Consider the following 14,791-nt stretch of genomic DNA (forward strand, 5'->3'; position numbering starts at 1 on the left):
GGTGAACTTATTGTTCCAAATATTCAGTTTTAAATCTGCTAAATTGTTAGCCATTTACATCATTTACCAGTCATAATCATCCAGCAGCAAATGTGAATTTTCTGCTGAATGGTTGCTGAATGACCTCTGACTGCTGACTGATTCTTGCTCACCTTTCAAACTCATTTCCAGTTTGGTATTCAGTCATCCTCTCTGGATACTCATTCATATCTTCATACTCCACAGAGCCTGTTTCAAAGGAGTATGTTGTGAATTCGTTAATGAATCGTTCATTAAAATCATATGAAAAAAGTGCCTACTTCATAGAGCACAGGCTATGTTAGTATATTTTTTTTGTAAATGTTCACAATAGACTTTAATAGCTATCTTAGTATAGACTGGGTTCTTTTAATATTATAGCAGGTGATCTGGTTCATTTTAATATTTCACGGCAACATGAGAAATCCTGTACTGAAAATATACAAAAATATATAGAATAAGCAAAATCATCCAAAATGTTATATCATATTGATTTCAAAATATGTAATCAATATTTTAGGAACTTTGTAAGGTTCTCAGTGAATCTGAGTTCATATGTAATATTTAATATAACATATGTAGATGTTACTGTGAGCAGAATATAGTATGACATAACATAGATGTTAATATGAACAGAATATAGTATGACATAAATGTTACTATGAATGTTACTATAGCTATAACATAGATGTTACTATGAACAGAATGTAGTATAATATAACATAGATGTTACTATTATCAGAAAATAGTATAATATAACATAGATGTTACTATTATCAGAATCATTTAAGATGAGCAGTTTAGAGCTTCTTACCAAGTTGCATCTTTGCATCTGATAGTTGTCTTTCTCCCCCTCTCCTAACAAAAACATTAACATATGTTTTCACTGTTATTGACAATAAACACAAAGCGGTTTCAATAATTACATTGTATTTCTAGCTGCCTACATTTTAAAAGCCTATTATTACATCCGATATTTGTTGTTTTTGCTCTGCATTTCAGACAATTTTGCTCTCAAATCTTTATGAACTATTTTTTCTTTGACGCAGCGAGACATTATTGACTATTGCACTTGTGTAAGAAAGGGTAACCAACTAGTCAATGTTTCTGCAGCTCTTGTCCTTACAGTGGTAAAGTTTACTGCAGTCCCTGTCTGACTAGACCCATTAGGTCACCTGACAGGACTCGTCAGGTCATCTGGCAGAACCCATCAAGTCATATGACATGATATGTCAAGCCATCTGACACGACCCATCAGATCATCTGACATGACCTGTCAAGTCATATGACATGACCCATCAGGTCGTCTGACAGGACCCCATTATGTCACCTAACACAACCCTTTAGGTCACATGACAGGAGCCATTAGGTCATCTGACAAGATACATTAGGCCGCCTGTCAGACCCATTTGGTCACCAGTGTAAAGATACTTATAGAAACGAGTCACTGAACTTAAGTGAGAACTTACCAGTTAGCTGCTGCTACTTGTCTGAAGGCATGGACTGCCATCATAAGCGATATCACTGATCCCAAAGCCATGTTAGCTGTTTCCTCTCTTCTCCCCTGATGAGTTGTGATTGCTCTTCTTATATGCCTTCTTTCTATATAGCTAGTTGGTTATTAGCATCACTCAGTTGTCGCCTCCAGTTCTCTTCATCTCTCTGATCATTAATTGACAAGTAGAATGAGTGCTAGCAGGCGCTTGCTTTAGCCTGGTACCATGGTAATCATCATACGATTTGAGTGAACGTCTTTCATCCTTAAATTGATTTCTACTTTGTATTCTTGAAGATATCTATTTATGTTGTGCTGAGTGCGATATTGCCTGAAGCAGACAGTGACATCAAACAGCTGTTTTTAGAATTTGATTTGCTTTATTGTTTTGCTGACATTTCCACTTTAAATATATCTGGCACCCCCTACCCTAGGGTTTGTAGCATACAAATTTTTTCGATGTTGAAACATCAAAGGGATCATCGTCTAGGTCTCTGAACACTTCTCATCTTTTCCGAAGCAGAAATGTCTGAAATTGTATTTGATGGTCAGTGTTTTTTAGGAATGACCAAACCTGAATGAAATTTTAGTTAATTGTAGATAATTTTCAATAGGTTACATTTTACGGCTTTGCCATACGTCGGATTGTTGGAGTTGGTTGGTCGCTGCAAAGTATGGACTTCTTGTGAGCTCATGTTGTGGTCTCGTTTTTACAATCAATAATGACCAATGGAATTATGTAGAGTTTTTTTACAATGTTTTACATGTAGATTAGTGTTTGTACAGAGTATACATGGTTGTCATTTAGTAGTAGTTAAAACTTAGTAAATGTAGGATACGGTGCTCAGCGAATTACAAATAGAATTATTTCAATATCTGTTTATTCTCCTAATTTGAAAGTTTGTTTGGGTACTATTACTAGTTAGCTTTTGGGTACTCCATTAACTAGTTGTTTAGTTGTGAATTTCATTCCTGTTCTCATATTTTATTGTGATTTTGCGTAGCAACAACTTGTACAACACGAATGACAAGTTTGACTATGGAGGATTTAGAGAGCTGCAAGAAGCGCAGAGTCAGGCAGAAACGAACACAACTCTTTTCACATACAGGTTTAAGGATCCAGGGGTCTATGTCTTCCACCTTAGCTCAAACGTCAATAAGAAAATGGTAAGATTTACATTTAGGATATACTGACTCCTCACCATTTATACAAATAATTTATGTAATTTATATATGTATTATATTTGCCTAATGTATAATATATATTATGTATACCTATATATATAAATCTAAAGACTAAAACTTATTCAAATTTTTTTCTGTTACAAATGTCTTTTGCTGTGTTTTGCTCAGTTTCCGCTGTTTCGTCGTTTCGAATTAACTTCAAATGACGAGTGACACTGTGAAACAGTGAGCGAACTTCGAAAAAGGTTTTGAGGTTGGAGAAAGCTTGGAAAGTTGAACACTGAAAATTTGGAAAGTTGACCACTTGAAAGTTGTAAAAACTTTCCAGATAAGTTTTAGTCTAAACAATTACCCCACATATTATTATTAGTCTAGAGTTCTTTTGTAGCTTTCAATTTTACCTTATTTATGTTTAGACACAGTTCAGTAAAGTTTAGTCATAGAATTACCTTTGAACATAAATATCCTATAACTAACTACTTACACATATATATATATACATGTAAATATATATTAATAGTATATAATATTATATATCTACTTGTAGTATGTCAGGGTGATGGCTAAGAATGCTCAATGCTCTGAAGATGGCCCATTCTTCCCGACGACTCCGCGATACATTATCCAAAATGGCATGTCTATCGAACAGGACATCCTCCAGTCACCTGACTGGGTCCTCATCGCACTCATGTGTGTTGCTGTACTTCTCACTGTCTTCATCATCATCATCGCTTTGGTCAGTTACATTTACGCCTCTTATTGTACATTAAATGAAAATGAATAATTTGAAAAATTGTGTAACATATACTATATATATTTAACATTATATGTAAGTATTTAATCTAACACAGTTACTGAGTGTGAAAATTCACTCAGACAATCAGCACAAGAAGGCAAGATATTTATTACTATTATATATATTATATTATTATTTATTGGTCATGTCTGATTTGACTTTCTTGTTGTTCACTTGCTCTTTTCTCATGTTGAGCGTCTGTAGGACTCAGTCAGCTAGTTTTACTAAGTTTAAATTAGTTTGTCAATACTCTCTTTTATATATTTGACACACAATTCAGGTGACAGTTTAGTATGAGCCCTTGAACTTACTCTTTTACATGATGACATCATGTAAAAGATGACATACTCTTTTACGTGATGTCATCATGACTTCATGTTAAAAATGATATCATGTTGTAAAAATATACATCATGATACGGTATGTAAAAATATACATCATGTAAAAGTATACATCTTTGACATGATAAATCATGTCAAAGATCATGTAAAAGACGTGATAGTTTCGTATGAAACTGTTGAATTTTAATGAGATGACGAGTGTCAGCAGGCTGTTTGTTAGATTATCTGTGTTTTTACTGAACACCATCTTTAGGCTGTCTGTTAGATTATCTGTGTTTTCACCATCTTTCACAGGATTGTTTCGCACGCAGGTTCTCTTCCGTAAGTATGGATGGAGTAAGCTAGTCTTCTTCAAGAAGAGCTATCGCTGGCTCACAAAGGAGAAACCATTCAATGATTACTCCAGCAGAGGCTCCAATGTACACGCTATTAAGAAGTATCACCGTAACATGGAGAGCATACAATCATCCCCTGAGGCTGTGCAGCTCGCAGTGGCTGGTGGAAATGGGGAAAATGGTAACTTGATGTTATTAGTATTGTTTTATATATTTTCACATTAGTTCTTATATTTTATTTTTAATGCTAGTTCTCCATATCATCGAAATCTTGTTCATATTAAATGTTTTGTTGTAGCATTTTGTTTATACACGCTTATGTTAACTACAGATCAGGTTAACTACTGATCAAGGTAAAGTTATCTACAGCTTAAGTTGATTATGGTTCTAGTTTTAAGTCTAGTTGACCATAAGTGAAGTTAATTTTCGATCTGGTTAACTATCGGGTTTGTTAAAGATGGGTCATTAACTGCGGGTCTGGTTGGCTACTTTTCTCCACCTACTGCAAGCCTGCTGCGTTCTGACTTGCACATCACACTTCACTTTCACAGCAGGCACTGAGTTGAATCCAGTCAAAGATGATGAATTCTGGGACTATGAACAGCAAGTAGACTTAGAGGCATTCAGCGTCAACACCTTGTACGAGAAGCTCTCTAATCAGTCCCATAGCATCACTAAGAACCTGGCGAGACAAAAGGAGGAGGCAAAGGCACTCTATCAAAAGGTATGATTTGTGTTGACTGTATAATTTCAATTAGAGGAATGTCGGTAAATTCTGTCTTGATCACCTAACATCGTGTTTTATCCTTGTACATCCTGATGACATAAAGTATGAATGACTTTAGGTGGCCAATCAGAATGTCTCCTTGAAAGGCTTGTGGGCCGCAAAGCTAAATTTGGAAGGTCGGGCTTCTTTGGCAACTCCTGAGGATCTGGCAGCTTATGAAACAAAGCTAGAGGAGCTAGAAATTGAATTGGAAAGAAGGAAAGGGGTCGGCCACAGGTTAGATTTCTCTCCCCTTCAATTTTAGCCTAGTTGGTGATTTGAGACTAGAGACATCCATAAAATTCAGTTGATTACTAGTTCTTCTCTCATGGACCCCTTACTATCAAACACTGAACGTGAACACTCACTGTCCAACACTGAACATGAGCGCTTACTATTACACTAAGCATGTAAATGTATAAATTATTGGCATAAACACTGACCAGGTCACTGGTAGCCAACCAAAACATTTCATCTACAAAGCAGTGACCTGATTTCTTTAAAAATCTGAGTTTAGATTTATTGAGTTGATGCGCGGAGGTTCTCTTTAGCCAATAATAAATCAGTTTCAATTATTCTTCAAGCTAAAGAAGGGAGCCATGCAAATAGACATAACCATCAGAACATTCTCACATATGTCTATAGTAATCTCTGGTGTGTCATCAAACATAAATCATAAGATCGCTATTGCTACTGCTCAGGTTCCAAGTGGCTCTTGACAAACAAGCGAAACTAATGGAAGCCGAGGCTAACTATGCAGAAAAGCACCAAGTGGCGATAGATGCAGATTTGAAGGAAGCTATGACCTTGATAAAGGGTCATGCTGAGAAGCTCTATCGTAACCAGTTGACAAACAAGGAAGGAGTGTTTGATCAGGATCAACATATGCAGGTCACAACTGATAGTTTATATCTACTAGCACTTTATTAAGGAGTTGTCTGATCAATCTAAAAGTTGATTTGACCAATGAGTATTAATGGTTATGTTCTGGTGTGGTGAAAGCAGCCGTAGTTTAGTGGTCTAGAAAGCATGACCTATAAACAACAGGTTAGGGTTCAAATCCTACAAAAGGTCACTGGTGGTGACAGGAATTGCATTGAACCTTAAATTACTCTCTGCAACTGGGTGTGTCTCCGGTTGTCTGGGTTCACCTGAGTTGCAGGACTCAGACATGTTCAACTAAGATCACAGAGCCATTGTTTTATAAGAATGCGGTTAAAAACCACATACAGCCTCTGCATGCAGTAAGCTAGGCACACTTGGTTGATCTTTGAGGGATCGCTCTTGTTTGATATAGTGTGGTTTCAAAGCCCTTTGGGGAGAAAATAGTGAACTCACTGTAAACAAGATAATCACTTAACCTATTTTTACTCAAATTATAGTAAATTACCATATTCTACGCTTTTTTATTTTTTCCCATCGCTCTAGAATAGCTTAAAGCTATTCTAGAGCGATGGGAAAACGATAGAACAGGTTGATAAACAAGTTGTTTATTTGTGACATCAAAGCTTCCCCTCGCTGTAACTAATCTACTTATATTAATCATATTTGTTTTTAAAGACTTTCTGTTTATAATCAGCAACTGGTAATTGTAGCTGAAGGCTAGACATTTACCAAAACACTTTTTCTCACTGTCACGCCTACCAGACAAAAATAGTTCGTAATGTTTGCATTATTTAGTCATTAGAAGGCAATTTCTTATTAAGAATAACCAGTAAAAAGTCCTATGCTAGAGTGTGTTTTATTCGTTGGCACCTAACTCACAAAACACACCATGTGAATAGAACACGAGTAACAGTCAGACTGTCCATATACGGCTGTAGTTAAATCAGCCATAAGTGACTGTAATAACTGACAGGTTTGTTTAGTAAAAATACAGAAACAAATAAGAGCTCACGTGACTCAAATTCCTTGGGTAAAAAAACCTAGCCTATTAAAAATAAATCTTTTATGCATAAACGTTTTTAGCGGTTATAATAACCAGAGCCAGCACTAGAAAAAATTGTGTCGTGTTCTTTAAGCGCACTAGATGAAGTATTTTAACCAACCGGCATTAAATATCAGCAGGTGTAATAAGTATAATGTGCTATTCTATTGTATAGTAATGTGACAGCATGGCCTACTGAGTTAATACGCTTGTCTGCAAACCTGTAGCTTCTGAGTTTCATTTCTAAAACTTTATTACTACGGTATAACTGGAGAAATGACAGACAAACGACAAACATATTTATTGAATTATAAACTCTCTCCGCTGCTGTTCATAAATTCCGCACTGTCATCTGGAACTGCTCTTCTCCTTGCAGGTATCAACTAAAGTAACTGTGCAATTGGAAAGTTTGTTCAAAGAGACTTTTGCTGAAAGCCGGCGAGTAGGAGCTTGGGCTATTCTAAATCAGCCTACCGGGGCCCACATCGTCGACCCGGCTACTAGCGCAGTAATTCCACTAGACAGTCTAGTAGGCCCTGACTCTTCTATTCTTCTCCCTCATGTGATTGTGATGGACCCAGTCACAGGCTTGATTCGTCCCCAGCCCGGTGCACTCATGCAACTAGCTGATGGAACCAGTCACCCCATACCCGATGAGTCGTTTCTCCACCCACACACCGGCAAAGTTATGCCGATCGAAGGAAATGTCTCCTATGATCCTATCAGCTCTCAACTGATCTTCACCGCTGACTCAGTTTCTGGTGAGTCGAGTTGACCTGGAAATGGTACTGCTGGCTCACTTTTTATTACCTTCATTGCAAGTCTTTGTTGTTCATTTATAGAACTATATATTGGACCGCAAACAGCTCAGTCTTTTCTCAAATATTACACATCCAACTGTTAGCTTTTATTTTCTGATGGCTCACGCAACTCAGACATTAGCACTCGATAGACTCATCTATTTACTTGACCTTGACCTGATTATGGAACTCTTATTGAACTGGTTATAACAGTATAATAAATGTGTAGTATGCATGTAGGGAACATAATATCTAGCTTTGATCATTGTAGGTAACGAGTATTATTTAATATAACTAGTATGTCTGTATATAATTATAGTTTCAATGTAAGTAACTCGCTTACCGCAGATAATTTATGCAATCCATCTAAAACACGCAACTACTACACATACAAGTGCTTATATTCCACCGATCTCTCCATACTTCAGGAGAGACTAAACATCTGAAAGACACTCTGATTCCGTTCGTGCCGTATCCCGTGAACCCAGCTACAAGTGTTCCAGTGGTCTCCAGACTCAAACCTTTGGATAGGAAAGCTGATCTGAGAGCCAATTCTCCCGTGTCATGCGCCGAGACAGGCTTACAAGCTCCTATCATCGCTGTAACTATTCATCCTGAGACGGGTGCCATCTTGCCTTTGTGTGGGACCCATATTGATCCTGTCACCGGGCTCCCCATCGCTATCGAGGTTAGTCGCTTGACTGGACTTAATTTACTCATGTTGAGAAGTAGAGATATATAATTATCTTTCAAGTCTTCTTATCCATGACATGACACCTGGCGAGCGACACCACGAAACACATTGGTAGTGTAGAAATAAATTTGACTTTTTAGTTAGTTTTTTCTTTAATCAATTGCACCACCTATTATTGTTTATTATTGTTTCTATTTTTATATTATGTTTTTACTATTGTAAAGTGTTTACAACTTTAATTGCCTGTTTTAAGCACATCTTTGTTAGATTCCATAATTCCTTCTAAATCAACCATTGAATGCACTAAAAATAGAAAAAAGCTGACATTTTCTCTGCAGCCGACCTACACTGGAACATACTGTCCGTACCAACAACCGGTCTTGTGTTACACCATGTCATCCATGAGTTGTCCTTGACTAGAATGTTTAAATACCTAAGGACGACCGCTGGCATTTACTGACATTGTATGAATTACAACACGCATCGACATTAACAATGTCGCATACGCATAACGTTGTTGACGTTGATCCATATGTTGACGTTGGTGTAGTACTTCATACAATGTTTTTTTAAAAATTTATGCATCTATCTGCTTTTTTACAGACTGGCTCACTCATGTTTGACGCTGAGTCTAACACCCCTGTTCCTATCCTTGGAGTCCGCATTTGCCAGTCAACAGGAAAAGTTATTCCAGTGGGAGGAGTCAAGTCCACAGGCCATGGAATCCAGCCTATCGTGCCTTATGATATGTGTACCGAACGACTCAGTGGACAGCTGATCAGAGTTCATAGCGCGAATGTCAGCGAAGGGCAGGTGAGTTTGCAATCTAACAAGTTCCTCCAGCTGTCATTATTACTAGAAGATAAACCCGGCGCTGCCGAGTCACGTCTGTGAAATGAAATCCGTATGTGGTTTATTTTTCACCTTTGTTCATGTACCACATTATGTTCTACAATAATTTCTAGCACAATCAACAAATTTAATTTGACCATAAAATTATAATTTTTAATTACACAACTTTTGAAATAATATTCCAAAATGCAAATTTGAGACAGTACCTTCTTATTGACAATGTTCTATTCAGTTGGTAAATGAAAAACTGTAACTGAAGCTAACAATGTAAAATCTGCACCTTATATACCCTTCAAAAAACTCCCAGAAAAATCTTGAAGAATCTGAAATAGGTAATTTCTCTATGCGAGTTGATACAATTATTCAGAGGTTTTGAAAATTGACTGATTAGCTCAGTCGGTTAGTGCATGAGTCTAGTAAACTGAGTGTTATAGGTTCAAACCCTAGATTGGCCAACAGTTTTTTGTTATGAAATCATGTTTTAATTAATACAAGTATTTTTTGGCCCTGACACCTCAATGAGGTGGTTCTGACACCTCAATGAGGTGGTTCTGACACCTCAAAGAGGTGGTTCTGACACCTCAAAGAGGTGGTTCTGACATCTCAAAGAGGTGGTTCTGACACCTCAAAGAGGTGGTTCTGACACCTCAAAGAGGTGGTTCTGACACCTCAAAGAGGTGGTTCTGACACCTCAAAGAGGTGGTTCTGACACCTCAAAGAGGTGGTTCTGACACCTCAAAGAGGTGGTTCTGACACCTCAAAGAGGTGGCGACCCCAAAAGGATTTGCTGATTAAAACTTGGCGTGTCAAAGAAAACCACGTGCAAACTTTCAAAGATTGTTTAATTAGAAGTTAGTTTCAATGAATACAGACAAACAGATAGACAAACAGACAAAAACCAATTGTATATATGATGGAAAAGACCATTCTAGTCAAGGACCTCTTTCATATATTACTAACATTGTGACTTGTCTTTAGGTCTCTCCTGCAGGAGGGGGCTATGACGCCTTCCTCTTTTCAACCGTTCTTGCTATTGAGAAGAGGCTGACAGAGGCTCTTAAGAACTTTGCTGATGCGGTCTTCACACGACCAGCCAACAATGAGCCTATAAACTCACGGTTGGAGGAGGCAGAGGTTGAAGCAGCTCATAAGGTAATAACATCAGCCAACTGTAATCATCATATCAGGCGTTTGTTAGGATATTGCCTGTCTATTAGGATGTCATCTGTTTGTTAGTGTAACAGCCATCTGGTAGCGTACCTGCGTCTGTTAGCATACCAGCTGTCTGTTAGCATACCAGCTCTCTGTTAGCATACCAGCTATCTGTTAGCATTCCATCTGTTTGATATCATATCAGCTGTCTGTAAGCATATTACCTGTCTATTAGAATGCCATCCGTTTGTTAATGTAATAGCTGTCTGTTAGCTTACCAGCTGTCTGCCTGCCAACTTAGGTAAATGCTTGTAGATTGTTGATATTGTATAATTTGCTATGTTGACAGGTTTTTCGGCCAGAAAATACTATCAACCTCTGTGCTCAGCCTTAGGATTGTTGCAGGGTTTTACTGTTCAGTGCGGTTTCGGCTTAACATTCCTATAGTACTGTCTCTTTCTCTTATAGGATCTTCTGCTGGCTCGCTCTAAAATGCATTCTGTGCAGAAGTCTGCTGAGCATGATGTCAGACGAAGAGAGGAGCGAGCGGCTCTCCTAGCGAGCACGGGTGGCTCTCCTGGTTAGTCTAATTCACTCTAATTCTTCTCACTCGCTTATGCCACAGACATCTGGTGAATACATAGAAGAAAACTCTATAAAATCTGCCCTCGTTAATACTGTTAACTAAACTCTAGATAATTCAGGGAACTGTTTACCCACCTCTTCCTACCCTCGCATTAACTCCGCTGAATAGTTTCATTTTCTTTTTTGCACATCAACATTATGTAGAACTGCAAAATTTTAATTGGTTTATGCGGCATGTTTCCAATCCGATTTCAGAGTTTCAAGTCCGATTTCATAGTTTCAAGTCGACTGGGCTACCGTACTTTGCAGACTATTAGCCGCTACTTTTTTCTGATGATTTGTGTCATGCGGCTTATATAAGGGTGTGGCTGTTCTGTGGCTTTTTCTCCCACCGCTAGGGCGCATTAACCAGAATTTCCGGTTAGTGCGCCTCTAGCGATGAAAGAAAAAACGAGACAATGCCTTACGGTACTGTTCCATTAGGCACTAGGTTAAAAAGCATCGGTTAATACGAAACTCGGTTAAAACGGCAAAATTGCTGCCATGATAAAAAACACCGTCATGAGCCTATACAAAGGTGCGGCCTATGTATTGTTTTATTATCGTTTTTTTGGAAAATAAAGCAGATGTGGCTTATATAGGGGTGCGGTTTATAGTCTGAAAATAAAGCAGATGTGGCTTATATAGGGGTGCGGTTTATAGTCTGAAAATAAAGCAGATGTGGCTTATATAGGGGTGCGGTTTATAGTCTGAAAATAAAGCAGATGTGGCTTATATAGGGGTGCGGTTTATAGTCTGAAAATAAAGCAGATGTGGCTTATATAGGGGTGCAGTTTATAGTCCGAAAATAAAGCAGATGTGGCTTATATAGGGGTGCGGTTTATAGTCTGAAAATAAAGCAGATGTGGCTTATATAGGGGTGCGGTTTATAGTCTGAAAATAAAGCAGATGTGGCTTATATAGGGGTGCAGTTTATAGTCCGAAAATAAAGCAGATGTGGCTTATAGAGGGGTGCGGTTTATAGTCTGAAAATAAAGCAGATGTGGCTTATATAGGGGTGCGGTTTATAGTCTGAAAAGTACGGTACTAGTTATTGAGATGAAGCCGAAATACTGAGGGCACTTCTCACTGACTGAAAAAATAAAATAGACCCCAGCAGAAAATTAGTATCTACTGACACTTCTCTCACTTAATCTAATTTCTCACTTCTCTAGTCTATAATCTTTTCTAGTTTATAATCTTCTTTAGTCTAAATTTTTATAAAATTTTTATACAATTAATTGGTTTTATGTGCTCGTTGAAAATTAAAGATTACTGAAAGAGCCATTTAAAACATTACTTTATTTGTCTGGTTGTATCAGAATATGCATGTTAGGTTTTCAGGAAGTTCAATTGGGTTCACTTGGCTCTATGGCATCATTTTACAATTTTTTAATTGGTTCGTTCCACGGCTTGTAGTAAAATTATTTATTTGATCATCCATTCATTTGACTTTGACACCCCTGCTCTAAGCTCTAAATTATTCTCTTGTGTTCCGCAAAGTCCTCTAGTCACCATTTGGGTTTCTGTAACCATACAAAGGATTTCTGCGTATGTAGTGTACCTACTCACATACGAATTATCATGATTCTATTACTGCTAGATTTTGCATCAGATTAGACTATCATAGATATCTCTGGCAAAAGTTGATTGCGTTTCTACTTGCATGTTTGGCCTATTTTACACTCATATAGTACACATTAGTTTAGACATGAACCATGGGTCACCCACTTGACTCATATACAATTATGGTTGCAAATTTGCACTAGACACCACTAGACATCCATATAGTAGGTACTTAGGGTCTCATAATGGCAATGGTGTATAGAAATCCTGTAAATAAATATTTTGCGTTATACGAACAAGACAGTTTTTCTGTAAGCAACATGATGATTTCAAATTGCGGCAATGAACACTTAATCATATGATATTATATAATTTTATTGTGTCCTGTAGGCATGTACGAGTTCTCAAGGACAGGTCAGCTTCTACCCATCCTCATCGGTACAACCATGGAGGACACTGCTGGCACAGGCATGCAAGTGCCCATACTTGGAGTTGAAAAGAACAAGTCAACCGGACAGGTATTTAAACAATTGGAGATTGAAGCAATTTTAAGAGTTATGACAAGTGTAGGCAACTTCTCAAAAGATGTTAGTGATTTTCAATCACTATGTTTCCATGGTGCGCAGTACTGCGAAGCCAGACCCCTCCGAAGTCGAGGGGATTGTACGTTTCCATACTGCGCAGTGGATTTCAGCAAATACCGCAAATTAGCCAGAGAAGAGAAATTGTATAAATCGAATCGCCTGATGGAGAAATATAAATGATCACGGATACCGAACGTCATAAACGGTCTTTTTATGATTCTGTCGTCATTATACTTTTATTTACAATACACATTCACAAGGTTTTACAAATCTTAACACACTTTTTACATAGTATTATATTTTTAATAAGTATTTTCAAGTAATATATTATTTAAACGTTAATTTAGGACTTGCCACCTATTTTTCGAAAAGTGTTGGCATCGATAACAAAGTCCAGGAAAGTAATCACCTCATCATCGTCGTGAATGCAGATCATAATTAAATTTAGGTGAAAGAAGATCGAAAGAATAGTAAAAAAACAAGATTAGCAGGACAACCTTTGTACTAGTTTATGGCTCTCGAAGAATCCGTCTCCACGACATTACAGCTATGCGCAGCCACTGCGCAGTCGCTGTTTCCTTGCTGCGAATTTGCACTGGCTTCGCACTGATCAGTGCGCAGTGATTTCAGTGCGAAGACGCTGTTTCCATGATTCGGAGATAGCGCAACTCCGAAGCACTGCGCGTCATGGAAACATAGTGATTGGCTGCTAATTTACTTGTTACATTGAACGCTATGACAGAATAGCTAGGTTGGTAGGCACATGAGCTCTGAAGTTATCTTTATCAATGAATCCTTTTCTTCATTTCACGCTTTTTTTCACTTAATAAGGCACAAATATTCTTTTTCACTGTTTTAGTGTCTTCCTTTGTAGATTATGCCTCTTGGTGGCACCATGGAGCATCCAGAAGGCACTGGACTTGTACCTATTACCATCGGCGTCAATGCTGTTGATCCCGTCACAGCAGAACTAAGCCCCGTGATAGGTGTGAGAACTAACCCAGAGACAGGAGTCGTCATACCGGTCACTGTAGCCTCAGGCGGGCACAAGCAAAGAAAAGCACCATTAGGCGCTTTAGCTATGCTGCAGGAAGAAACAGTAGCCCGCAAATCCCACTGGAGGAGAGTGAGACAGAAAGAGGCGGAGCTTATGGAGTTGGAGAGAAAACTAGCCAATCAAATTTTGTTCAACTTTGCCTCAGTAAAACTTAACTCTGTTAAGAAGCAGATCTCAGCTATGCAGCAGGTAAATTTTTAAGACTTGATTTTATAGATGCTCTGTTTATAGCAAATAAAAGAGTGTCATCTTCATGACTGTTTCATCCAGCGTGGTGTACTCACAAAAAAGGTTATACTTGGTTTGCGTGTAACCCACGCCATAGTGCAATGGATATAAAAGCAATTTTGTGTGAATAATGTACTCCTAAAGGGTCGAAGTATCACTTGCCATTGTAGACTTTTCTTTGAAATTGTGCAATCAGATGGAAATAGCAAAAACCCACAAGTAAAGCGAGTTTTGTTACTCTCAAATTTCCATACAACATTTACTGCTTGCCAAAGATGGAAATGGCATTGGCAAGTGATGCCCAAGAAAATGCCATGCAAGCATTTTTTTATATATTTTTATATTTTTTCATATAAAAATATTTCACGCTT

At 37.8% G+C, this 14,791-nt stretch overlaps 1 protein-coding gene across 1 annotated transcript in view; it reads left to right on the plus strand.

Annotated features, from left to right (window-relative positions):
• Positions 1-14,791, plus strand: part of LOC137398177 (uncharacterized) — a 300,195-nt gene that overhangs the window by 251,583 nt on the left and 33,821 nt on the right. The window contains 13 exon segments of the mRNA XM_068084283.1: positions 2,518-2,680; positions 3,246-3,434; positions 4,147-4,351; positions 4,722-4,894; positions 5,016-5,173; positions 5,638-5,827; positions 7,240-7,624; positions 8,092-8,351; positions 8,961-9,170; positions 10,188-10,361; positions 10,830-10,941; positions 12,942-13,069; positions 14,010-14,381. Of these exon segments, the coding sequence (XP_067940384.1) occupies positions 2,518-2,680; positions 3,246-3,434; positions 4,147-4,351; positions 4,722-4,894; positions 5,016-5,173; positions 5,638-5,827; positions 7,240-7,624; positions 8,092-8,351; positions 8,961-9,170; positions 10,188-10,361; positions 10,830-10,941; positions 12,942-13,069; positions 14,010-14,381 (2,719 nt within the window).

This window comes from Watersipora subatra, chromosome 6 (genome assembly GCF_963576615.1).
Source record: "Watersipora subatra chromosome 6, tzWatSuba1.1, whole genome shotgun sequence".
NCBI classification, from domain to species: Eukaryota; Metazoa; Bryozoa; class Gymnolaemata; order Cheilostomatida; family Watersiporidae; genus Watersipora; species Watersipora subatra.